The following is a 23,925-nucleotide window of genomic DNA, read 5'->3' as shown; positions in this document are numbered from 1 at the left end:
AAAAAAAAAAAAAAAAATGGAGATCCAAAAAAACACAAAAAAAAACTAGCGCCTTTTCGAAACTCATAAAACGTTTCTCATTGGCTAATTCACCAATCACGCGGATCGTGCTATAATCAACATCCACCGTCGATAACAATAAATCCAACGAACAAAAACCTCTCCTATCTATTTTTCCTCTCACCTATAAAACTACACAGAACACCTTCAAAAGCAATATCACAAATCTCCCAACTTGTTCCAATACAAAAAAAAAACTCAAACACTCAGTAATCGATAACTGTAGCAATGGAAACCACCGGAAAAGTGAAGAAAGCTTTCGGAGGAAGGAAAGCCGGCGGTCCAAAAACCAAATCGGTTTCGAAGTCGGTCAAAGCCGGTCTCCAATTCCCAGTCGGAAGAATCACTCGTTTCCTGAAGAAAGGACGATACGCTCAGAGACTCGGCGGTGGTGCTCCTGTTTACATGGCCGCCGTCCTCGAATACCTCGCTGCCGAAGTAAGTCCATTCAGATCTGAACAGTTAATTTCTCGGAGAAGTCAATTTCTGATTTCGATTTTTATTTTATTTTATTCAGGTTTTGGAGCTTGCTGGTAACGCTGCGAGAGACAACAAGAAGACGAGGATCGTTCCGAGGCATCTTCTTCTTGCGATAAGGAACGACGAAGAGTTGGGAAAGCTTCTGAGTGGAGTCACGATCGCTCACGGTGGTGTTTTGCCCAACATCCACTCTGTTCTTTTGCCTAAGAAGACTGCTTCCAAATCTACCGAAGAGAAGGCTTCCAAATCTCCTAAGAAAGCTTAATTAATCTCTTAGTTTCTTTATGTTTGTGTTGGACTTTGATGAATGTAGTTAATCCAAGCTTTTTAATCTTATGTATTTGGTTTTTAAGCTTATTTTGTTCAGATTTCAAGTCCTAATTATAAGATTTTTATGTTCTAATCTCTTGGCCCACCGTAATATCATTTGCTAAACTATTAATTAACCACTTTCACCATTAACGCACACCATTTTATTCACTTAGATAATTAATTCTTGTGGTGAAGAGAGCACAAAATGTTTTCTTCTCTCTCTGTTCGTACTAGTTCCATAACATCTCCACTGCGGAATTTAACAATTCGTGGATCTTGCTCTAAATTTCGTCGGAGGTAATTTTTTTGTTTCGTCTGTTTGTGGTAAGGTCAACAATAACGCTTGTTCTATCCGTTATACAAACATATGCACACAATGTGTTTGTTAAAATGCGTGAGAGAAACACTGATTTTGTTAATACCCATAACGCGGGGCTATCTTACGATACTAATCAACCTGTTTTGAAGAGTGAGTTTGAAAAGTTTGAAGGTACACGAATCGCCGCCATGAAATCTGGTAGTTTTGTGCAAAATTCCTATAAGGATAATAAACAAATGCAATTCCTGAGTTTATGGCTTTGTTCTTGGATGTTGAAAACACAGTGAAAGTAATATGTGATCACAAGAGCGGGAAATCAAAAGGTTATGGCTTTGTGTTGTTTCATTCAGAAGAAGCAGCTGCAAGTGCCTTAGCTTCAATGAACAATCAGGTATTTATTATACAACACAACCAAATACATGAAATGCATTCTAACAAAACCTTGACTGTTCATATAACAATGTTCTTGCTATGGTAATAGTTATAGATTAAATTATGCATAACTTACATATGTTTTGATATGGTTATACATTTACTATTCTTTTTCTGTTTGAAAATACATATCATTGTTCATACATTAGTGTTTAGATATAGATTGCTGGAATATCAAAACAAGGTCGTGTATTTGGAATTGAATCACTGCACAATGGGATTTCTACATCTTTAGTTGATATTTTTGACCAATTAGCAATGATTTGTTTTGTAATCACCATCCACGATTTGAGACTAAAGTTTTGTCACAATGAATGACAGTTTTGATACATGTTTTTAGTTAGTAACCATGGCGAGAAAGTGATATTTAACCGGTCACTAAGTGTGACGTTTTGAGACTATAGCGGCATCATAAATAGTGACGAACTTGATATGTGGTTTTTGTCATGATATGTGGAGTATAACGTATTTTGGACAATAATTTCAGTAAGAAATTTTGATATTTTAGATACATTTACAGATCGTTACATTTGGTGACGAAATAGATAAATATTAGTTAGTCGCAACTCGTGTGTTGTTTTAATGACTATAAAAAATCTGTGACGATTGTACTGTAACCATCCACCAATCGTCACATTTGTAACAATATTTTTATTGTGACTAAAAATAATTATTGTGATGGAATATTATGTAACAAATGGACTTCTTTTCTTATTTTCTTGTAGTGAGAAGTGGTGGATCACACACCACCAATTGTTCATAGTTCAAACAAAATCTCACCTAAATTAAAATGATCTATGAACAATTGTGGGTAAATCTCATAGTATTTATTTTTTGGTTGAATATTGACCAAACATTTAAACCGTAGATTTAGTACCATTTTTATACCAAATCACCAAAATCCCAAAAAAATATTACAAAACACAAACCAAAAAAGGAAAACGGGCCCCCCTTTGGAAAATCCAAATCCTATTCTCATTGGCTAATTGCACTATATCCATTACCAACCGTTGATAAGATTACATCCAACGGATAAAAAATCCTCATCCCTGATTTTGTCCTTCCTTCACTTATTATTTAAAAACCACACCAAGGACCTGGAATCCCAAAACATATTACAAATCTCTTCTTTAAATCTACACATTTGAGAAATGGAGGCTACCGGAAAAGTGAAGAAAGCTTTCGGAAGAAGGAAAGCCGGCGGTCCCAAAACCAAATCGGTTTCCAAGTCTGTCAAAGTCGGTCTCCAATTCCCTGTGGGAAGAATCGGTCGTTTCCTGAAGAAAGGACGATACGCGCAGAGGATCAGCCGTGGTGCTCCTGTTTACATGGCTGCTGTTCTTGAGTACCTCGCCGCTGAGGTAAAAGTTCGTTCAGATCTGTAAAATTTAAACTCGAGAGATTAAATTCTGATTTCGATTGATTTTGGTTTTGATCTTTTTTTTAAGGTGCTGGAGCTTGCTGGTAACGCTGCTAAAGACAACAAGAAGACGAGGATCATCCCGAGGCATCTTCTTCTTGCGATCAAGAACGATGAAGAGCTGGGAAAGCTTCTGAGTGGAGTCACCATTGCTCACGGTGGTGTTTTGCCTAACATTCACTCTGTGCTTTTGCCTAAGAAGAATGCTAAGTCAACCGAGGAGAAGGCTCCCAAATCTGCAGCCAAGTCTCCTAAGAAAGCTTAATTATGTTCTCTTTAAAGTTTCTTCTCATTCACCATTTTCATGTTTATGTTTGGTTAATATAATCTATGTTAGGGTTTGGTGAATGTATATGATATAAGTCTTATTTAGGATCTATGTATTTTGTTTTTCCAAACTTTGTCTTAGATCTTATATTAATAATAATAATAATATCTCTCCTTCTTTCTTCTTAAATCTTATCTATATGCTTAATTGTAACAACACAACTTGAGATAACAATACGTAGTGGTTTGAAGTTAATCCGATGATCCAAATGAATAATTATGATTTGTTTCAATGTGGTTTAGCTGTGTTGAGGATTTAGAGGTCTTAAAAGCATATATACATGTCTCTTTATGGAGCTGAAGAACTATAGGAGTCTTGTAATTCTCTGGTTTATGCTCTCTTGTTTTTGTTTCATTACCCACTTGACACTTGATATATCTTTCACTTTCAGCCTCAACTTGGATCTTTAGTAGAGATTTCCAAAGCCAAGAGTCACTAGTTCTCGCCGTTTTCAATGATGAATCAAGGGTGTCCACAGCTTTGGAAATCTCCACTAAAGATACAAGTTGAGGCCGAATGAAACTGTGAGGGATTGTAATGATTTTGGGTGGGTTTAATCACGTCACTCCAAAGCATGTTTTCATGATGTGGATTAGCCAAATAGACAAACTTCTGACTAAAAATCGGTTGGTCTCCTGGTGGTTTCATGCCATGTGCTGGTTATGTAATCTGCATGATGAAATCAAGGGAACATCTCTCTCTCGGATGCGTGTTCCCTGCTGATGTACTGCATAATACCCATGGTTTTCCACTCTTGGTTGGCTCTAATGGATTTGATAAAGGAGGACTCAACAAGAACTCCAACATTACTGCAGAAAAAGTTGTCTATGGCATTTGGAAGCAAATAAACAACTTGTTACACAATCAGCAAGATATACCATCATTGACAGTCTTCAGAGAGATAGACAGGTTGGTCAATAAGTCGATCTCAGCAAGATCACATATGCGAAGCTACTCAAGACTGATGCAATTGTGGCTTCACTAAAGACTCTGTTATTGAATCGCACAAATTCTCTGGTTTATGCTCTCTTGTTTTTCTATTGTTTCTTGGCACGGTAGCATATTATATAGGTTAAACTTCTTGTAAACCTCAACTTTCATTCCTTAATGATATTTAAGGTTTATCATATAATTTAAGGGTGTATTGAATCTAATATTCTCCAAACGTCCGACGAGGCTCTAAGCTTGCATGCTTATCTCACCTCTTGTGAATCTTCCAAGTAAGTGTCCCTTTAATGACTCATATGGCTGCTTTGTTGAAGTCTTGAAGACGTGGATTATGATGGGTTTCTCTTCTGCTAGAACATGGGCTGTTAAGAGGCCGTGTGAAACTGTAAATGATTGGCATGACTGTGTGTGGTTTTATAGGTGTCGCTAACTCACTCCAAAACATGTTTTTCATGATGTGGGTTACCCAACTAGACAAACTTCCCACTAAAAAGTCGTTTGGTCTCCTTTTTCACCCCATGTGTTGGTTATGTAATCTGCAGGATGAATCAAGTGAACATCTCTTTCCCGGATGCGTGTTCCCTACTGATGTGTGGAAACAAGTCCTCACAAGACTTGGCATAATACACATGGTTTTTCATCGTGGTTGGGTCTAATGGATTGGCTAAAGGAGGACTCACAAAGAACTCTCAGGCTGTTGTCAATGGCATTTATAAGCAAAGAAACAACTTGTTACACAATCAGCAAGTTATACCATCATCGACAGTCTTGAGAGAGATAGACAAGTTGGTCCGTAAGGACCGTAACTCGATCTGAGCAAGATGACATATACAAAGCTACTCAAGACTGATGCAATTGTTGCTCCACTATACTATGTTATTGAATCTCATAAATTCTCTGGTTTATGCTCTCTTTGTTTTTTATTATTTTTTGGCAAGAAAGCAAATATAATAGGTTAAACTTCTTTTAAGCCTCAACTTTCATTCCTTAATGATATTTAAGGTTTATCAAATATATATATATATATATGATTATCGAGTCTATGCCTAAAGCCATAAAAAGATCATACGTAGCTGTTTCTTATAATTTAGATTTCTAAATTAATGAAGAGTTTGGTTCATAAATCTCAAGGGTTTTGGCTATAGAAATCCTCTCATGATGTATATAAATCTACAACTAATGTGACAAAATCCTAACTTTTTCTAATTAAGGTCTCACATCTTTAAAAATATAATTAGACATTTCCTTGATTTCATAAGCAGTTAATTAGAACTTCACAATATCCTTATAGGGATTCACATGCTATGTTGCATGGAAACATAAACGAATACGTGAAAATGAAATGTCTTGGAAACGGAAGCATATTTTTATGAAATTAGGATTTCACAATATCATTAGGGACTCACGTGACAATATATAACTCCAAACTTTGTGATAATATATAATTTAAGGGTGTATTGAATCTAATATTTTAAATGATTTGAGTTTTACATGATTTTTTTTTTGGTATATGATTTTGATGTTTGTAGAGAAGTTGTTATGATTTTTTTATTTTTAACGTCTAACTTTTATTCATTTAGAGAAGAAGTATACAAAGAGTTAAGTAGATAACCAACCAAAGAGGTGGTATTGTATAAATCTGATACATCGAATTAATTAAAGAAATATAATGCGAACGTTTATCTCCTCCTTCATCTTTCTCTCAGTTAACTTGTCCCAGTGAAGAGTATGGAAGTTTCAACATCCAAAAGTGAATATCATATAGAAGAGATCCTATCTTGTGATGGTCACCCACCTTGTTGATCAAATTTGTTAACTCCATATTATCTCCTTCAAACCAAACATAGTGAAACCCATGAGCCCATATCAACTGAAAAGCATGTAGGAAGCCTAAAGCTTCTGCTTGGAGGGCAGAACAAGAAGCTTGAACTTTTGCACAACCTAATAATATAATCCTACCGTCATGATCACAAATTAACCAACATTTACTTGTATATACTCTTCTTTTAACAAAACGTATCTCAAAGTTACATTTAAGCCAGCCTTTAGGAGGAGGATCCCATTGATTGCTTTGAATGTGACTCCTCGAAGCCAATGACCATTGTTGTTTCCATTTGTTTCATCATGTTGTAAATGATTTCTCCAACTATTCATTAACCTCTTACAAACCTTTTTATGCTTCTTTTGTTGGATCACGATTGATCTTTTGAAACAAAATATCATTTCTCGACTTCCATATATGCCACATCATCCAAAATGGTAATAATCTGTTCTCGAGAGGAACATAATGTATCTTATGAAGATTAATTAACAATTGGATATTATCTTCATGACAACCATTGAAACCATGATGTTGTCCATCGTAAATGGTCACACTTCGCCAAACCGCTTGTGCATGAATGCACTTGAACAATAAAAGATTGATAGTTTCTTCCTCTAAACAACATCTCTGAAAAATTGGATTAGCATGTATATGTCTTGTTCAGAGTCTCAAAGTTGTTGATATAGCACTTGATAAACACCGTCATAAGAAATGTTTTATTTTTTGTGCACTATGGAGCTTCCAAATCTCTTGTCTTAAAGTAAATGAACCATGATTGGTTGAATCATATCATCTTCTTCCATATTAACATAGGTTATTTGTTGTTAATATTGTTGTTAAAAAACACAAGCCCCATCTAAAATCTTGAATCTTTCAAAATCTATAATTGAATAACATAATGTTTATTATTTTTACGTAAATCTCTTAAAATGTTAATTTGAATACACTCCCATCACATTTATTTGATTTTCAAAAAATGTTCATTTTCCAACTAATTTATTCATTGACAATATCTTAGAACTACCACTGATTTTTTTTTTTTGGTATAATATCCAAAAACATAATTGAAGATGGTCGATCGTCCGCCAATTGAATCATCAACCATGGACAGAAAGGTGTGTTTAAAGCTCTTTGTTTTACAACTTGGGTTATAAATTTGAAATTTTCTTTTACACCAGGTAACAATCAATGTACAGTAATTATGATTTTTAACATACAGCTAAAATATATTTTCCAAAAAAAAAACCAAATAATGAAAGCGCCAACTTAAAAAAAGCGCCTTTTCGAAAATCATAAAACGTTTCTCATTGGCTAATTCACCAATCACACGGATCGTGCTATAATCAATATCCAACGTCGATAACAATAAATCCAACGGATAAAAACCTCTCACATCTACTTTTCCTCTCACCTATAAAAACACACAAAGCACATTCAAAAGCAAATCACAAATCTCCCAACTTCTTCCAATACAAAAATCAAACACTCAGTAATCAATAACTGTAGCGATGGAATCCACCGGAAAAGTGAAGAAAGCTTTCGGAGGAAGGAAAGCCGGTGGTCCAAAAACCAAATCGGTTTCGAAATCGACCAAAGCCGGTCTTCAATTCCCTGTTGGAAGAATCACTCGTTTCCTCAAGAAAGGACGTTACGCTCAGAGGCTAGGCGGTGGTGCTCCGGTTTACATGGCCGCTGTTCTCGAATACCTCGCCGCCGAAGTAAGTTCATTCATTCAGATCTGAACATTTTGAACTGTTAATTTCTCAGAGAAGTCAGTTTCTGATTCGATTTTTTTTTTGTTTTTGTTCCCAGGTTTTGGAGCTTGCTGGTAACGCTGCAAGAGATAACAAGAAGACGAGGATCGTTCCGAGGCATCTTCTTCTAGCTATAAGGAACGATGAAGAGTTGGGAAAGCTTCTGAGTGGAGTCACGATCGCACATGGTGGTGTTTTGCCCAATATCCACTCCGTTCTTTTGCCTAAGAAGACTGCTTCCAAATCTACCGAAGAGAAGGCTTCCAAATCTCCAGCCAAATCTCCTAAGAAAGCTTAATTAATGTTGGTCTTTGGGTGAATGTAGTTAATCCAAGTTCTATGAATCTTAGGTTTCTTTATGTATTTCGTTTTAAGTTTTTTTCTTTTTTTGTTCAGATTTCAATTCCTAATTATAAGATTTTTATGCCCTAATCTCTTGGCCCACTCGCCGTAATTTCATTTGCTAAAATATTAATTAACCACTTTGACCATTAACGCACACCATTTTATTCACTTAGATAATTAATTCTTGTGGTGAAGAGAGCACAAAATGTTCTCTTCTCTCTTTGTTCGTTCTAGTTCCATAACATCACCACTGCGAAATTTAACAGTTCGCGGATCTTGCTCTAAATTATTCGTCGGAGGTAATTTGTGTTAACTTACCATTTCATCTAAATGGTATTACTGTTTTGCAGTAGAATGCATATAACGTTAGTAACACTTGTCGTATCCGTGACACAACAACTATGCACGCAAGGTGTTTGTTAAAATGCGTGAAAGAAAACTGATGTTGTTACTATCAACAAACCAATGCAGGGCTATCTTACGATACCAATGAACCTGTTTTGAAGAGTGAGTTTGAAAAGTTCGGTGAAGTTATTGAAGGTATGAATCGCCACCATGAAATATGTTTAAGTCTCTATATAGATCAACAAAATGCAATTCCTGAAGTATACTTTTTTGTTGACGGATGTGAAAACACAGTGAAAGTCATATGTGATCACAAGAGCGGCAAATCAAAAGGTTATGGCTTTGTGTTATACCATTCAGAAGAAGCAGCTGCAAATGCCTTAGCTTCAATGAACAATCAGGTATTGTGTAGTACAACAAAACCAAATACATGAAATGCATTCTTACAAAACCTTGACTGTGTTCTTTGATAACGTTTTGTTCAGTTACTCGAAGGCAGAAACATCAGAATCGCATATGCTCAACCTAAAGGAAGTTTACATCAAAAGTGATCTCAACTCAAATTAAACTTCAGATCTTCTGTTTTGGTTTCACTTATTGGCTCTACCTTTGACTCAAGAAATGCATCCACTCTTCAGAATTGTAACATTGTAGAACTTTAGAATGATTTTGGTGAAGATCCTTATGTTGTTTTGTAATGACTGTGTGTTTGTGTGTGTCTTCTTCAAGCCTGGTCACTCTTCGTATTTGTTGTTGGTGGTTCTACTTCCTTTGCACTTTCCACAAATATTAATCTGCCATCAACAATCTGAAAACAGATAACCAAATGCAATAATCAGTCCAAGACTAAAAAGCTTAATTCATTATATACATTAGACTTGCATATATAAACTTAATCGATTAGGATTATACAAATAAACTTTTGTTTTTCTGATTCAAGATCAATTCAATTCACATCAAGAAGCAATAAAGTATACAACGTTTGAAAAAGTGGATCATCACCTTCCCATTCAAAGCTTTTAACGCCTTTTGTGCATCATCCTCAGACTTAAAAGTGACGAAGCCGAAACCTTTAGGTCTCTGTGTTAGCTGGTCCCTGATAAGACGAGCTAATAACGCACACATACGAAAGACAAAATTAGTTCGGAAAATAATCAGAGCAGTGACACATTCGATTTTGTGAATGTACCTTCTGTAATCTGACCAAAAGGTGAAAACAGTTGCCTCAGTGATTGATCAGTGGTGTAAGCAGAGAGTCCTGCAAGAGAAAAGGATTCAAAGTAAATGAGAAGCTGAAATTAAACTGTAATTTTGAAGTAGAGATGAGTAAATAAATTATGAATCATACTGCTAACGAAGAGCTGTGCTGTGAATCTCTTAGCCATCTCGGTAAGCCAAAACCTGAATTCAAAACACAACAAAACAGTCGTAGCTCCCATGAAACGGTGCCGTTTTTTGTTATCGACCTCCGCTGTGACAATGTTAACGAGATTCTAAGAATGGCCCAATAAAGCCCAATTATAGATCCAATAACCAGTCTAGTAAAATCCATAAGGCACCCAAATAAAGAAAGCAAAAACCCTAATTCGCATCTTGTATTTAGTTGTCTTGTTCAACTTTTATTTCCTCGACGCTAGCAAGGAGAGGGTTTGTGCGGCTGCCATTCACGATTTCAAAGGTTAGAGAACAAAAATCTCCATAGCTTCGAGCTTCTTTGTTCCTTTTTTATGGTTTCTCTGATCTTCTTTTGTGTCTGCTCTAGCTCAATCACAACGTGAAATTCTGCAAAATGTTCTCATGATTTCTCTTGCTTTAGATATTTAGATATCTGAGTTCGAAACTGATAGTGTTGGATCCATTTGAAATTTTGTTCTTGTCATTAGGTTCTTGTTGTAAGCCGATCTAATGTAGGAATCATATTCGTTTGTTCATGATTGAGCTGTACAGTATCTTGATGTGCATTGAAACATGTATATATATATATATGTGTTGGTGTTAGTATTCTTTTTTGGAATTCGTTTTGTTATATATGGAGGTTTCGAATAAGCTCAGATTTGTGTTGTTTTTGTTTGGGTTACAGGATTTTAAANATGTTCATTGAAACATGTATATATGTGTTAGTATTAGTGTTTTTTTTTTGGAATTCGTTTCTTATATATGGAGGTTTTGAAATAAGCTCAGATTTGTGTTGTTTTGGTTTGGGTTACAGGTTTTTAAATTTTTTTGAAGAATGGTGAGAATCAGTGTGCTTAACGATGCTCTTAAGAGTATGTACAATGCTGAGAAGAGAGGGAAGAGGCAAGTCATGATCAGGCCTTCTTCTAAGGTGATCATCAAGTTCCTTATCGTCATGCAAAAGCACGGTATGCTGATGATCTTTCATTGTCAAAGCTCATTTCTTTTTCTCTGTTAATGTTCTTTCTCAGCTGTAACGTGTTTTTTAATATGGAAATGCAGGTTACATTGGTGAGTTTGAGTACGTTGATGACCACAGGTCTGGCAAGATTGTTGTGGAGCTTAATGGAAGACTAAACAAATGTGGAGTCATCAGTCCTCGTTTTGATGTTGGAGTTAAGGAGATTGAAGGTTGGACTGCTCGTCTTCTTCCTTCCAGACAGGTCAGTCTTTTAGTCCTTGTTCTCTTACTAATGCTAGTTCTTGTAGTATCGGTTAAAGAAACTTGGTATTTGGCATATTCGTTGACAAGATGGGTTCTGTTTTATTCGAACGATTTCAAAATGCAATGGTTGAAATTGGTTTTTGTGGCCTTGCCATATGTAGAGGGATCTTTATAAATTTAGTGATCTTACATTGAAATTCTTGAAATGTGCAGTTTGGCTACATCGTTCTTACAACCTCTGCGGGTATTATGGACCATGAAGAAGCCAGGAGAAAGAATGTTGGTGGAAAGGTTCTTGGATTCTTTTACTGAACCAAAAAAAGCTTCAAGAAGAGAATCTTACTGTCGTCTGTGATGATACTTTGCGCTTCTCCTTTTGGTGAGAAAAGGAATTTGATTGAGCTCAAAGTTTAAGGGGTAGTAGAGTTTTTGATGTGTTTGTGTTTCTTTAGATAATATGCCATTTTGTTCGTTTTGGGTTTTGCGCAAAAGTTGTTGAAGACTTATGAATAGACAGTTATTTTCGATTTCTGTTTCCAAAAAAAAAAACCATGCTTTTCTTGAGCCAATACTATCTATCGAGACGTTTCAATTCACTACATGAGCCTCGTGACTTTTCTATTCATTTGGTATACGAACGTTTTGACTGAACATCATCCTGTTTCGATGGTTCACGTCTTGTAAGGTTAATAAAATTTTGATAGTGAATTGGAGTAGAAGGTTTAAGTCTCTGTTGCTGATGTAAACCAACATGGCAACATATTATGCATAGTTCATACATGGAGTCATTGATATACGTAAAACTTTACACATATTTTGAAAATATATTATTTCATTTTATTGGCAAGATCTCTCACACTTTCATACATGAAGGAGTATTTCAAGCTTATTATTATATATGCATCAACCACAATCTTAATATTTTTTGTATGTAAAATGTAAAGATAATCATCTTCTGAACATGTTCAAGGACATTTGGGTGTGCCTTTGGAGCTCATCATATCGCGGTAACAAGGACATTCATCTTTGTGTCCATAAGTTCCCGAAGGTACACAATGACACTTCTCGCAGCATATATTGCAATACTTGAGACACCGATCTTGTCTCCCTGCCTTTGAACATCTCACATTGCATTTTCCATCACATGCTGCTCATTTTATTGACCACATATTTAGAAAGTGTTGTAATAGATTATATATAGATCACCAACAGAAAAATATGTATATGTATATATTTAAGATAAATAAATGAATTGTGTATACTATACTTACATGAATCGGCGGTAGAGAGCATGAATAAAGAAGATGTGAGGAGCAAAGAGATGATACAAAATTGTACAACCGGAAACTTCATCTTAGTTCTTGCTGAGATATGATTTTCTTATAATCTGTTTGGAGAAAGTTTGTTACTTAGGGAAGAAGAAGAGAAAAAACTTGAAGTTTCCACACAATGCAAAAGAAGTGATGATGGTTTGAGAGGAAAATGAGGCTACAGAGTTATTTATAGGTAAAAAAATCTTTGGAGTAGGTGAAAGTGAAACGTTTGTTATCTATTGTCTTCTTTATTTTTTTAGAAAAAAAATCTACAAAGTATATTTATAATTACTTAATCTTTAAAGAGTTCTATTTTTTCTAGATTTTTAAATTTATAAAGCAATATTGGTAAATTTTGTAGATGTGTGTAGATTTGTATATCAATATTGGTAAATTTATTTATTAAACAATTAATTTACAAAGTAAATTTTTTTTTGGGGGTATTAATGCCTAATGTTTTGTACACCGTTCATTAAAGAAATGGAAATAAACAATAGTAGCTTTAATCAAATCCTGTTTCTGTATCATAACTTACTAATAGAAATGTTACAAAGATAGTAAATTTGCTTTGAAGAATCTATTAACTCTGGTGGTTGCGTGCCGTTGTACAATTGTATTCCATATTATTGTCGTTGTTATTAATTTTTGTATTTGTACATTTATATAAAAAAGGTTGATAAAACAAAAGCGATATGTATATACGCATACACATGAAATGATTATTGTTTTTTTCCCTTAGTGGGGAAGACAAAGGCACAATGTCGTTCACGTTGAGCGACCATCGCGTTAAAGCTATAATAAGAGTGACACACGTAACAAGAATCTAAAGGTAATATGAGAACTTCTACATCTTTCTCCTTTCTTCCCTTTTCCATATTTCTCTAAAATACAACAATCCATCAAAAATGTTGGAAAAGAAAAAGTCCATAATTAAGAAAGTATTAGTTGTTTAAAGCTATTGCCTATGCATTTATGTTAATTTGAAAGTTTAGGATGTCAATCAAAGTCAAAATGATGGACCACCGACTTATTATTCACGATTAAAATGTTAATGAAGGTTTGTTTTTGTCACGATTTAGCTAAAAGTTAAGGGTCATTAGAGGAGTCTTGTGACAAATGGGATGGATTCAACTTTCATATTTTGTTTGGTAAAACGGGTCTCCCGGACTTAAAGTCCTTTAGCAATTACTAGTATTTGTCTCCATGCTTACATATTTATATGCAAAAATGAAAATTCTCACCGAAATATCCTTTTTCTCTAAAACTCCATTATATTAAGTGTTGGGAAAGAAACTCTCCAATTTGTTGATATATAACTTATTAAAATATCTTAAACTTGTGAAATTTTAAGAAGTAGATTTGGAAAGGCATCAATATGATTGTATATATAGTATAAAGTTTATACTCTACAATACATTGGTGATGACTGACGACATCAAAAGAAATGTCTACAAATATGATGTCAAGAAAATATTCATATCACTCTATCTTCTTATTTTCTTTATTCAAATGATTCTCTATGATCAGTCAAATGCTAAGATGTGCATGGCCACATATATATATAAAATAACTTTAATCTTAGAGAGAATCGGAAAAACAATATGTCAACTTTAAATTCGTTGGCAACGAGTAGCTTACAAGCATATCTATATACCCTTCACCACCCAAGTTGCCTCTTCCTTTACATGCTTTGTGACTTTTCGAGTTTCTATGATTTTTATGCGTGATCGATCCCTTCGTCAAAAGTTTATGGAATTGTCACTGTTCAACTCCGCGTGTCAATTCCTGGGCCCACAAAGAAGGGACTCATTAATGGGCTTTATTATTTTTGGGCCCTCTCGGGGACTATGATCGCTCTCTCTCCTTTTCAAGTGGCTAACTTACGCCGGAGGTAATAATATCCGTGCACGCGAAGAAGAAGCAAAAGCAGAAGAGTAAACTTAAGTTAAATCAGGAACAGGCGTATTTTAGCCTTCCGCCATTTCCATCGCTCTCTCTCTCTCTGCTTCATTTTCACTATAACCACGCTCTCTTCTCTTCTCTTCTCTTCTCCTCTCTGCATCATTTTGATCTGGTACGTATTGATTCTTCAAAGTTTAGATCTCCTTCGTCGTCTTTAGATGAAGCAATGTTATTTTGGTTTTTGATTTGATCTCTGTTTTTGTTTTTTGTTTTGTTTCAATTTAGATTCGATGGCTGCTCCACCTGCTAGGGCTAGAGCCGATTACGATTACCTCATTAAGCTTCTTCTCATTGGTGATAGCGGTACGTCTTCCCTCTCTTCCGGATCCAACCGATACCATCGATAAATTTTGAATTCACTGAATCTATCTATTCGTTTACAAAACCGATCTAGTTATAGCGACGTTTGCCGTAATGTTGACGAATTTGAATCCATGCTCGTCTTTGAGTTTGTAAAGAATAATCATTTTACGAGTTTCTGAAACTTATAAAAACTGTGTTTTTTTTTTTAGATCTCTGTAACACAAATGCTTGTTTCTCAGGTGTTGGTAAAAGTTGTTTGCTTTTAAGGTTCTCTGATGGCTCTTTCACCACTAGCTTCATCACCACTATTGGGTTTGTCTTCTTTTAACCATGTAAAAGAGATTTAAGAGACTGTGTGATCTCTGTTTGTTTCTCTCTCTAGATGTCTCTCTGAGTCTGTTCTCTGTTTGATGCAGCATTGATTTTAAGATAAGAACTATTGAGCTTGATGGCAAACGTATCAAGCTGCAGATTTGGGATACTGCTGGTCAAGAACGTTTTCGAACCATCACCACTGGTCAGTCAGACCCTCTTTTCATATGATGATAGTGTAACTTAACGTACATAGTCCCACTGGAAATTGATTTAGGGAGTGGCAATAACAGTCACAGTTGATGCTATGTGTGGCTAATGCTTTTGTACACTTGATTTGTTGGGGATATATAGTTGTTTTAAATTGATTGCAACACTAGTTTGAAGAACTAATGTTTAGTTCCTCTTTTCCTTTGGGCATTGTTGCAGCTTATTACCGTGGAGCAATGGGCATTTTACTGGTGTATGATGTCACAGACGAGTCATCCTTCAACAGTAAATTTTCTTCTATCTACATAGACTACATCTTTGGTCTTATTACATTCCTGCTTTGTTCTAGACCTGTTCTTTTTGACCTTATTGCAGACATCAGAAACTGGATTCGTAATATCGAACAACATGCTTCGGATAATGTCAACAAAATCTTGATAGGAAACAAAGCTGACATGGACGAGAGCAAGAGGGTACAATACGAGCTAGTTTAATCACACTAAAATTATCCAACGTCCTGATTCACCTGATATCCAACAAATAGCGTTTTTGGTCCCTGACACATTTTTCAGGCTGTGCCAACATCAAAGGGTCAAGCACTTGCTGATGAATATGGAATCAAGTTTTTCGAAACAGTAAGCCAAACATATTATCTTCAATGTTTAGTTTCATGAGAATAGTTTTGACTACATTGCTCGTATTCGTTTGCTTACATAGCTAATAAGTAAACTCCACATCTCAGAGTGCCAAAACAAATCTTAATGTGGAAGAGGTTTTTTTCTCGATTGCAAAGGACATAAAGCAGAGGCTCGCTGATACTGACTCAAAAGCAGAGGTTAATAAATTACTTGTTAAATTTTCCTTAAGGCTTGCCTTTCACTTCACATTTCTTGGTCCAAAATCACTGAAAATAAACCCTTTTTGTCACAAATTTATCATTTATTTCAGCCTGCAACGATCAAGATCAGCCAAACGGACCAGGCGGCTGGAGCCGGACAGGCCACACAGAAGTCTGCATGCTGTGGAACTTAAAAAGTCTTAATAGCTCTAAAGTTGAAGTGAAGTAAAAGAACATATTTTTATCTGGTGCCGCTTTTGTAATTTTTTTCCTTTTCCTGATTTGTTCTTAATTGACCTTTTCTAGTTTGTTCATGAGGGGTAATAGAATCTTGAAGTAATCGTTCGTTCTCAGACATATCCGATCATCTATCTCTGAAACTGACACTGGCTAAATTATTAAACTATAGCTTATAACTCTCCAAATATCTTCTTAACTTTTGCTTTCTCTCTTACATCATCATGTGATACGCCTTTCAATTTCTTGAAGAGGGGTTCAGATCATCTTAGTAATCGGCATTCCTTTCCTTCTGCGTTCTTTTCGCCCATGGTAAATATAAATACCATAGCTCACATCTCTTTATATCCAACTGTTTGCTACTGCCATACATTTATATCCAACTGTTTATTACTGTCCAGAACTAGTACACCAGAAGATATAGAAAGACAATTTTAATTTTCTTTTCAAACTTTACTTGACCTATGAGTAATTTTTGTGATAAGTGAGTTTAGTTAGATAGATGTTCAGAACCTGGTTACTGTTGTGATGTTCTATGTTGTTGCTTGCTATTTCTGTGTTGTAATATCTGCATCATTAAAGTGGAAAAGTTGAGGATTTCATTGAATAATTCTCTGTGCTAAAAATTCAATTCTTGTCTCCAGGAAAGAACGCCAGAGAAAGGTCTAATGTTACGTTCTCATCAAAGCTTTCCAGCCAGGACATGGCAAGGGCATGATCAGTCCAGTGGTGGGACCGCTGTAGCAGCTACAGCACCACCACTGTTTTCAAATGCAGCATCATCAGGATTCTCACTCTCAGATACATGCCCGCCTTCATCGCCAGCTATACCTCATCCTTCTTCTCAGCCCTTTTTCAATCTGAATCAGCCCGGTCTCTATGTCGTCCACCCATCTGACTACGCATCTCAGAACCACCACCACAATCTCATGAACCACTCACAACCACCACCATAACTTCCTCCTCCTAATTAAGGTAAGACTTTCTGAGAAACAACAACATTCAACTCATCTTTTTGACGCAGCACAGAAGCTGCAGTTTCATCCTCATGTTCATTATGTTACTCTTACTATCCACATGAAAAGAAACCAATTTTGATGGAAGACCCTACAATGTAAGTACAATGCATTCTATTTGAATGAAGCTACTGGGAGACTTTTTCACTACTTGTTGCAGGCAGCCACACAGAACAAGAATAGATAGATTTGTATAGTCAACAACACAAGACATAATATAGATCTGATTAGATTCATAAAATAGAGACTCTTACACGAATTCATTAAACAACAGTAGTCTTGATTTAGCTTAAAAACTTACTGAAACAGATAACTAAAGAGATACATGACTGAATGATCATTCACTAAGAATGTGGATCTTCATTGTGTGAACCAGGTTATCGTCACCCGTCTTCTTGATCTCGCATATTATCTTATCCGTTGTCTTCATATTATTTCTTCTGATGATACTGCCAAACCCCTTCACAAACACACTGCCATTCGTCTGAATCTTGATGTGCTTCTCCAATATCCCGAATTTTTTCGCTAGTGGATCAACGATAGTGATACTCTCAGGGAAATGCAAGCCATAGTCTTTTATGACTTGAGCTGGGATGAGCTGCATTATGAAAAAAACATCAAAAAAACAAAGCACAAAATGATTGTTACATTTGTATTATTAGCGTTCACATAAAAACTCATAAATGGAATGCTATTTTAACATTCAAATCTTTACCAATTGGCTTTGCTTCTTCGGATTCAGTCTCAGAGCAAAAGATGGATTCTCGGGATCATCCAGAAGATGGCGATCATCGCCAGCAGCATCATCACCATCCTCACTAACAGCATCATCAACAACATAGTCATTAGACTCATCATCATCATCATCATCATCATCATCATCATCATCATCACTATCATAATCAGAATCATCCTCATCATCATCCTCATCATGAGCTAAAACGTCATCAGAAGCTCGAATTTCTTCTTCACTCTCAGATTCCAGTTTGATCTCCTGGCTTTGCTCTGGACAACTTCTTATCCTTTTACACATCGTCTCACGCTCGAAGATACAGAAGTTGAAGTGCCGAGAGCCGTCAAACTCAAACTCCAAGAAGTCTCCACCCTTGAGATTTTCATCTTTAGCAATCAACTTCCAGCCATCAACAACAACAAAACTCTCAACATCACCACTACATTTCCTAAACGCCAATTCCCAAGAGCTCCCAGAAATGCTTCTAACCGTTACAGTTTTAGGAAAAGGCTTTGGTACAAAGCTGGTGAAAGAAATGGGTATTTTCTGCAAACATATATGTGAAAGTCTCAACCAAAATAGAAATCTACAGATGAACATCTAAGAAACCAAAAACAAAAACAGAGTGAAGAGAAGAGTGTTTTTTTACGAGATCATCTCCGGATTCATCAGGTAAGTACACTTTGAAGAACTTTGGAAGACAATCATCCGAAGAGTTTCCTATTATAAAGCAAGACAAAATGAGAACAGAGGATATACATTGTGTAATTGTAGAATCAAGAACAAAAAAAAAGAGTCTAAAGGAGAAACCTTTGTTCATCTTCACTTCTTTGTGCTCTTTGTCTCGCTCTCTGGATCTTATATTTTGATGTAGAGATTTTTCCTTTTGTAGCAAAAAAAAACAGAGACTTGAACAGAACGCTTGTTGCTTCAAATGGAAAAAATAAAACTTCAAGGACTGGTACAAACTACTTTTACTTCAATGTAGAGCTGAGATTTCGAAACCCTAGTTTCTGATGGAACAGGAAGGTGAGTAAAGTTGTTCTAAACCAAAGTTTTCCCAGATTGCAAGGGTTCTTTGAGTGGCTTTTTCGACTTTAGTAGTAACAAATTGGAAAACAGAGGTTTCTCTCTGTTTCTACTTCTTGCTTCAAATGGAAAAATCACTATCCGAACGACGCCGTTTTATTAAAAAATGATTCGTTAGAGAAAGGCCCACGAAAACAAATGGGCCTAAATTTTGGTCCATTCTAGATAGTTTTAATATGACAGTATTGTCCTGAAGAATAGTTTCACAGCGACGAGTCGCGATGGGGTATAATAGTAACTTCAATTGTTTAGTCCGGCCAGATCGTCGTCGTCTTCTCGCCGGGAAATTTCAAAACGTTAATCAACAGTCAAATCAATCTAACATTCTCCGACGTGTTCTCACTGTAAGTAGAAAAATCTCTCACTGAAGAGATTCGATTTCGCCATCTTTATATCTCGGACGCTGCGTGACAGCGAGGTCTCTCAATTGGAGAAGGATCTATTAGATACCTCTGTTTGGTTTCTGTAAAATTGATAGCTGAGCATAGTAGCATGTTTGGGTTTAATCTTCACATTAATTTGCCTTTAATCTTCACATAAATTACACACGATTCCTCCTAGCATAGTAGCATGTTTGGGTTTTGTTCTTCTTGCTTGTTACACTTTAACTTGTTCATACAACAATAACATTAAGGAAGCTGGTTCTTGTTTGTTAAACTGGTCAAACACTCTGCTTAGTATCTAGTTGTTGTTAACTTTGGTTTCTGAACCTCTTTCATTGGGAGATGGTCCAAAGTAGTAATACAGTCTCCTCCACCTTTGCCATGTCCCTATAATGGTATTATATGTGGAAGGAGCTCCAAGGTACGTATGTCTTCTCTGTACTCTTTAGTGCACCAAATATGATTCACTTTACTTTACTTACATATGCATATCTGCTGCAACCAATCGAATGCTTACTTACATATTTACATATTTGCAATAAGTAAATTCAGTTAGATGTTCAACAGTCCTTGAGCTTGACTCAAATTTGACTAGATCTCCATCCTGTTACTTTGATAAGTCGGAAGTGTGAGCATAAATAATATTCTGCAGCATTAAATTGGAAAACGGGAATAGTTTAGTGAATAATCTTGTGCGCTAAAAGTTTGATTTTTGTCTCCAGGAAAGACACCAGATAAAGGTCTTATGTCACGTTATCATCACAGCCAGGACATGGCAAATGCAAGATCAGTCCAGTGATGGAACCGCCACAGTAGCAATCTTCAGGATTCTCATTCTCAGAAGCCCTCATGCACAGCTACTTGCCATCGTTCTCGGCGCTTCTTCAGTTTTTATCTGCTCAGTCTTATGTCATCCACCCATCTGATTACACATCTCTTCAACATCACCACCATTTCATGAACCACCAACGAGCTCTACCATAGCTTCCTTTGCCAAACTTCAAGGTAAGACTTTCTAGGAAACAATAACATTCAAATTAACTTTTGCTCAGCCACAAGCTACATTTTCACCTCAAGATTAGTACATTTTGATTACATTCTACATTATAACAAGAAGAATACACTGATGTTGATGGAACACCCCCGTAGTTTGTGGTAGTATACTAGTATTTACCTCATATTTCAGCACGACCTCATGATTCTTAATGGATAAACTTGAAAGCGTAAGAAGAAATGTTTAGTGAATAGAAGACGACTGAGATTTGTAGCATTATTCTCCTCGTGTCTTCTGCTTCTCTGTCGACCGTTTTCCTTAAAGATCATATAACACTAGGAGTAATAACATTCTCCTTACTTACATGAACCTGCAGGTTCCTAAACAGCCCTGAAGTTGGACATAACTTGGACAGTTGGACCCTTATTGTGGAAGGCCAATATGATGATCAACTGCAACATCTTGCTATTGTTTGGTTCTCTTTTCTTATTTTGATTTGTAAGTTTGTAACCAGAAGTTGTGCCAACAACAAGATACAAATCCAAACCCATTTGTCACTATACTTTAATGTCATTTGATTTACTCCACCGAACAATGTAAGTGCTATTTGTTGAAGACTTTTTCGGACCCTAGTTGTTGCAGACAGCAAGACAACATGATATGCTTTAAAGACATTGTTGCAGGAGAAAATAGAGAGATTTAATGAGATTCAGGAACTCTTTATAGGAAAGTATCTTATTTTAACTTTTAAAACATCTCTAACACCAACTCGCTATAAACCAAATCCATAGATAGCGATTTAGCATTGCTAACACAATAAAACCAAGTCACAGCTACCACACATAAGACTCATAAAAGCATAGTGAAGAGATCATCCCCTGATAATGTTGACCTTGATGGTGTGAACCAGATTAGTCCCAGTCTTCTTAACCTGGCATATCATCTTATCAGTCGTCTTCATTTTGTTCCTTCTGAAAACACTTCCAAATCCCTTGACAAAGATGCAGCCATTCATCTGAATCTTGATTTCTTTCTCCAATGCTCCCAATTTGTCCATGACTGTTATACGCTCTGGGAAGGTTAAACCATAGTCCTTTATGACATGAGCCGGTATTTTCTGCAACAATAAAGAAACATCATATAACATATCGATATATTCACTATTGATGCATTCACATAAAACATTATAACCCAAAGATGTTTAAATGGAAGTGTTGAAATTTCTTTTCACATTCAGTTTTTGCTTACCAGTTGGCTTTTCCTCTTTGGATTGAGTGTCACAATAAACTGGGGGTTGTTACCATCATCCTCATTCTCAGCATCAGCATCATCATCATCAAGCTCAACATCCTCATCCTCAGATTTATCATCATCAGAATCCTCAACAGCAGCATCATGATAATCAGAATCATCATCATCATGTAGAACGATAACATCATTGCTAGCCCGAGTTTCTTCTTCACCCCCAGAGTTTTGCTCTGAACTTCTCTTAATCCTTTTGCACGCTGTCGCATGCTCATAGATACAAAAATTGAAACAGCGAGAGCCATCAAATTCAAATGCCAAGATATCTCCGTCCTTCAGATCTTCGTCCTTAACAATCTTCTTCCAACCATTAACCATAACAAATCTCTCAGCCTCATCGTCACCACCACGTTTCCTCAACACCAGATTCCAAATCTTTCCACTAACACTTCTCACAGTTACAGTTTTAGGCAAAGATTTTGGTAAACAGCTGTTAAAAGAAATGGGTAGTACCTGAAAAGTTTCTGCAAGTTTCAAGCAACCAGAAAACAAAACAAAAAGACAAAAAGCAGTGAAGAGAAGTGTGTTTTATTACCAGATCATCTCCGGATTCACCAGGAAGGAAAGCTTTAAAGAACTTGCAAATAGAACCATCCGAAGAAGTTCCTGTTACAAAAGAAGAAAAGTAAGAAACATCAATGTCTAGAAGAACACATTACGATGGAAGAATCAGGAACAGAGGATGTGATAAAACCTTGGTTCATTGTCGTCAATTTCTTGTTGTGCTTAGACACTCTCTCTCTCTCTCTGAAACCCTAATTGTTTTAGTAGGAAATATAAAGGTGAATAAAGTTTCTCCAGATCTTAGATTTTTCAGATGTGATTTGATCTAAAGGTTTTGGCCATTTCCCATTTGTAGCTAAAACTTGCAAAAACAGAGTGTTCTCTCTGTTTCATGCTTTACTGCTTCAAATGGAAAACAAACCATTAATAGTACTCTTCTTATTCAAAAATAATTCGTTAAAGAGAACCAAAGTATCGCCAAGGCCCACTAATACAAGAAATGGGCCTAAAGTTCGGGCCAAAGTAATGCTGAATGCATGCCTAAAACTGTAAATATGATTTCTTTACCGTATGGCTTACCGTATGGCTCTCAAGCAGGTTTTGGTTACGGTTTATAGAATATATAAGGAAGACAGGAATGCTGGTGATTTGTTCTGATCTTGTTTTCGAACTTTACAGATGGCAAATCTTTCTAAAGAGGAAGTTGTGCAAGTACTTCGGCGACAGAGCTCTGGTTTCTCAAGGAATAATTCAAGATATCAAGGAGTTGCTTTGCAAAAGATTGGCGGGTGGGGTGCTCAAATCGAGCAGTTTCATGGAAACATGTACGTAATAAACTTTCCCTGTATCTAATTTTGCGCTTTTTACACATGCAGTGTTCTTTGTGTTATTGTCTAAATGTAGTTGTCAGTCATTGCTAGAAAAAGAGTGAGATCAGATAAAAGCTTTTGGTTATTTTTCGTTGATGTGAAAATGTTTTTGTTAGAACCATTAGTAGGAGAACCCCATTTTTGATTATGGGTTATATCTAGAGATTCTAATGGCTATGAGACTTTTATATCTGTCTTGGAATGTTTGTCCTCTGAGTATAAGCTGCAGCTTTTGCTACCATCTTTGTTATCTCTGCTTAATATGTGAAAAGCTACTACGAACTTTGTTAATTTGATTTCTGAATTCATTATTTAGCTAATGTTAAGCTTGACCTCAACTTGGGAATCTCTCTTTCACTGGGAGATGGTCCAAAGCAAAAAGATAGAGCCCAGCGGCTTCACCATGTCCCTAACAACAGTATAGTATGTGGAAGGAACACTTCGGTGCGATTTCCCAAATATGATTTACTTATACTTTCATATGTGTTTTGCTCCAACCATTAATCAAATGTTTCTTTGTCGATCTGTCATTGCAATCTGGAACTCAAAGCTATATACTTTCCCATTAACTTGCTCGAGCCCTCATGGTTCTTCCTTGATTCATGAATTTCTGACTCTTCCATTTAACTTTCTTAAAGCTTTTTACACAATGATGCAAAAAAAAAAAAAAAA

At 36.0% G+C, this 23,925-nt stretch overlaps 8 protein-coding genes, 1 long non-coding RNA gene and 1 pseudogene across 11 annotated transcripts; 6 read left to right on the top strand and 4 right to left on the bottom strand.

Moving 5' to 3' along the window:
* On the top strand, window positions 204-8,307 carry LOC104737224 (probable histone H2A.7). Of its 2 annotated transcripts, XM_010457359.2 has the most exons (3): window positions 204-498; window positions 578-778; window positions 8,135-8,307. In XM_010457359.2, the coding sequence occupies exons 1-3, from the start codon at window positions 289-291 to the stop codon at window positions 8,171-8,173; spliced, it is 450 nt and encodes a 149-aa protein (XP_010455661.1). In that variant the 5' UTR covers window positions 204-288; the 3' UTR covers window positions 8,174-8,307. The 2 variants fall into 2 exon arrangements, with proteins under 2 accessions (XP_010455661.1, XP_010455652.1); XM_010457350.2 differs by lacking the exons at window positions 204-498; window positions 578-778 and adding an exon at window positions 7,556-7,839 and having other exon boundaries at window positions 7,934-8,307.
* Window positions 1,569-3,444, top strand: LOC104737215 (probable histone H2A.7). The gene is made up of 2 exons (XM_010457338.2): window positions 1,569-2,964; window positions 3,052-3,444. The coding sequence occupies exons 1-2, from the start codon at window positions 2,755-2,757 to the stop codon at window positions 3,286-3,288; spliced, it is 447 nt and encodes a 148-aa protein (XP_010455640.1). The 5' UTR covers window positions 1,569-2,754; the 3' UTR covers window positions 3,289-3,444.
* LOC104737236 (glycine-rich RNA-binding protein 4, mitochondrial-like) lies at window positions 8,340-9,332 on the top strand. Its single transcript, XM_010457369.1, has 4 exons — window positions 8,340-8,519; window positions 8,692-8,760; window positions 8,860-8,966; window positions 9,051-9,332. Exons 1-4 carry the CDS (start codon window positions 8,426-8,428, stop codon window positions 9,114-9,116), a joined length of 336 nt encoding a protein of 111 aa, XP_010455671.1. The 5' UTR covers window positions 8,340-8,425; the 3' UTR covers window positions 9,117-9,332.
* Window positions 9,279-10,105, bottom strand: LOC104737247 (cold-inducible RNA-binding protein-like). Its single transcript, XM_010457380.1, has 4 exons — window positions 9,914-10,105; window positions 9,755-9,823; window positions 9,568-9,674; window positions 9,279-9,373 (listed from the first exon to the last, which is right to left on the bottom strand). Exons 1-4 carry the CDS (start codon window positions 10,002-10,004, stop codon window positions 9,290-9,292), a joined length of 351 nt encoding a protein of 116 aa, XP_010455682.1. The 5' UTR covers window positions 10,005-10,105; the 3' UTR covers window positions 9,279-9,289.
* Window positions 10,153-11,749, top strand: LOC104737210 (40S ribosomal protein S15a-1). The gene is made up of 4 exons (XM_010457326.2): window positions 10,153-10,243; window positions 10,775-10,928; window positions 11,023-11,183; window positions 11,399-11,749. Exons 2-4 carry the CDS (start codon window positions 10,796-10,798, stop codon window positions 11,495-11,497), a joined length of 393 nt encoding a protein of 130 aa, XP_010455628.1. The 5' UTR covers window positions 10,153-10,243; window positions 10,775-10,795; the 3' UTR covers window positions 11,498-11,749.
* Window positions 11,955-12,678, bottom strand: LOC104737204 (gibberellin-regulated protein 10-like). Its single transcript, XM_019237493.1, has 2 exons — window positions 12,457-12,678; window positions 11,955-12,332 (listed from the first exon to the last, which is right to left on the bottom strand). Exons 1-2 carry the CDS (start codon window positions 12,536-12,538, stop codon window positions 12,151-12,153), a joined length of 264 nt encoding a protein of 87 aa, XP_019093038.1. The 5' UTR covers window positions 12,539-12,678; the 3' UTR covers window positions 11,955-12,150.
* On the top strand, window positions 14,409-16,542 carry LOC104737193 (annotated as a pseudogene).
* LOC104737174 (B3 domain-containing protein At5g60130-like) lies at window positions 16,704-19,063 on the bottom strand. The gene is made up of 4 exons (XM_010457286.2): window positions 18,920-19,063; window positions 18,759-18,829; window positions 18,092-18,655; window positions 16,704-17,974 (listed from the first exon to the last, which is right to left on the bottom strand). The coding sequence occupies exons 1-4, from the start codon at window positions 18,927-18,929 to the stop codon at window positions 17,714-17,716; spliced, it is 906 nt and encodes a 301-aa protein (XP_010455588.1). The 5' UTR covers window positions 18,930-19,063; the 3' UTR covers window positions 16,704-17,713.
* Window positions 19,075-21,204, top strand: LOC104737183. Of its 2 annotated transcripts, XR_759702.2 has the most exons (3): window positions 19,075-20,002; window positions 20,304-20,586; window positions 20,952-21,204. It is a non-coding gene; the product is annotated as an uncharacterized LOC104737183 (long non-coding RNA). The 2 variants fall into 2 exon arrangements; XR_759698.2 differs by having other exon boundaries at window positions 19,075-20,586.
* LOC104737163 (B3 domain-containing protein At5g60140-like) lies at window positions 21,271-22,767 on the bottom strand. Its single transcript, XM_010457278.2, has 4 exons — window positions 22,575-22,767; window positions 22,416-22,486; window positions 21,824-22,333; window positions 21,271-21,692 (listed from the first exon to the last, which is right to left on the bottom strand). Exons 1-4 carry the CDS (start codon window positions 22,582-22,584, stop codon window positions 21,447-21,449), a joined length of 837 nt encoding a protein of 278 aa, XP_010455580.1. The 5' UTR covers window positions 22,585-22,767; the 3' UTR covers window positions 21,271-21,446.

Source organism: Camelina sativa, chromosome 2 (assembly GCF_000633955.1).
Source record: "Camelina sativa cultivar DH55 chromosome 2, Cs, whole genome shotgun sequence".
Lineage (NCBI taxonomy): Eukaryota > Viridiplantae > Streptophyta > Magnoliopsida > Brassicales > Brassicaceae > Camelina > Camelina sativa.
This window is presented reverse-complemented; position numbering and strand designations above follow the sequence as displayed.

Excerpts from the sequence above, each read along its gene's own strand:
- LOC104737215 (XM_010457338.2), top strand. The coding sequence starts at position 2,755 with ATGGAGGCTACCGGAAAAGTGAAGAAAGCTTTCGGAAGAAGGAAAGCC. Across the intron at positions 2,965-3,051 it reads TTGAGTACCTCGCCGCTGAG|GTGCTGGAGCTTGCTGGTAA; the intron begins GTAAAAGTTCGT and ends CTTTTTTTTAAG.
- LOC104737247 (XM_010457380.1), bottom strand. The coding sequence starts at position 10,004 with ATGGGAGCTACGACTGTTTTGTTGTGTTTTGAATTCAGGTTTTGGCTT. Across the intron at positions 9,824-9,913 it reads AGCACAGCTCTTCGTTAGCA|GACTCTCTGCTTACACCACT; the intron begins GTATGATTCATA and ends TTTCTCTTGCAG. Across the intron at positions 9,374-9,567 it reads TAAAAGCTTTGAATGGGAAG|ATTGTTGATGGCAGATTAAT; the intron begins GTGATGATCCAC and ends ATCTGTTTTCAG.
- LOC104737163 (XM_010457278.2), bottom strand. Across the intron at positions 22,334-22,415 it reads GTGAATCCGGAGATGATCTG|GTACTACCCATTTCTTTTAA; the intron begins GTAATAAAACAC and ends GAAACTTTTCAG. Across the intron at positions 21,693-21,823 it reads CAAAGAGGAAAAGCCAACTG|AAAATACCGGCTCATGTCAT; the intron begins GTAAGCAAAAAC and ends TTATTGTTGCAG.
- LOC104737224 (XM_010457359.2), top strand. The coding sequence starts at position 289 with ATGGAAACCACCGGAAAAGTGAAGAAAGCTTTCGGAGGAAGGAAAGCC. Across the intron at positions 499-577 it reads TCGAATACCTCGCTGCCGAA|GTTTTGGAGCTTGCTGGTAA; the intron begins GTAAGTCCATTC and ends TATTTTATTCAG. Across the intron at positions 779-8,134 it reads CCAAATCTACCGAAGAGAAG|GCTTCCAAATCTCCAGCCAA; the intron begins GCTTCCAAATCT and ends ACCGAAGAGAAG.
- LOC104737174 (XM_010457286.2), bottom strand. Across the intron at positions 18,656-18,758 it reads ATGAATCCGGAGATGATCTC|AAAATACCCATTTCTTTCAC; the intron begins GTAAAAAAACAC and ends ATATGTTTGCAG. Across the intron at positions 17,975-18,091 it reads CGAAGAAGCAAAGCCAATTG|CTCATCCCAGCTCAAGTCAT; the intron begins GTAAAGATTTGA and ends TTCATAATGCAG.
- LOC104737204 (XM_019237493.1), bottom strand. The coding sequence starts at position 12,538 with ATGAAGTTTCCGGTTGTACAATTTTGTATCATCTCTTTGCTCCTCACA. Across the intron at positions 12,333-12,456 it reads GCTCTCTACCGCCGATTCAT|CATGTGATGGAAAATGCAAT; the intron begins GTAAGTATAGTA and ends TAAAATGAGCAG.
- LOC104737236 (XM_010457369.1), top strand. The coding sequence starts at position 8,426 with ATGTTCTCTTCTCTCTTTGTTCGTTCTAGTTCCATAACATCACCACTG. Across the intron at positions 8,761-8,859 it reads GTTCGGTGAAGTTATTGAAG|TGAAAGTCATATGTGATCAC; the intron begins GTATGAATCGCC and ends GTGAAAACACAG. Across the intron at positions 8,967-9,050 it reads TAGCTTCAATGAACAATCAG|TTACTCGAAGGCAGAAACAT; the intron begins GTATTGTGTAGT and ends CGTTTTGTTCAG.
- LOC104737210 (XM_010457326.2), top strand. The coding sequence starts at position 10,796 with ATGGTGAGAATCAGTGTGCTTAACGATGCTCTTAAGAGTATGTACAAT. Across the intron at positions 10,929-11,022 it reads TATCGTCATGCAAAAGCACG|GTTACATTGGTGAGTTTGAG; the intron begins GTATGCTGATGA and ends ATGGAAATGCAG. Across the intron at positions 11,184-11,398 it reads GTCTTCTTCCTTCCAGACAG|TTTGGCTACATCGTTCTTAC; the intron begins GTCAGTCTTTTA and ends TGAAATGTGCAG.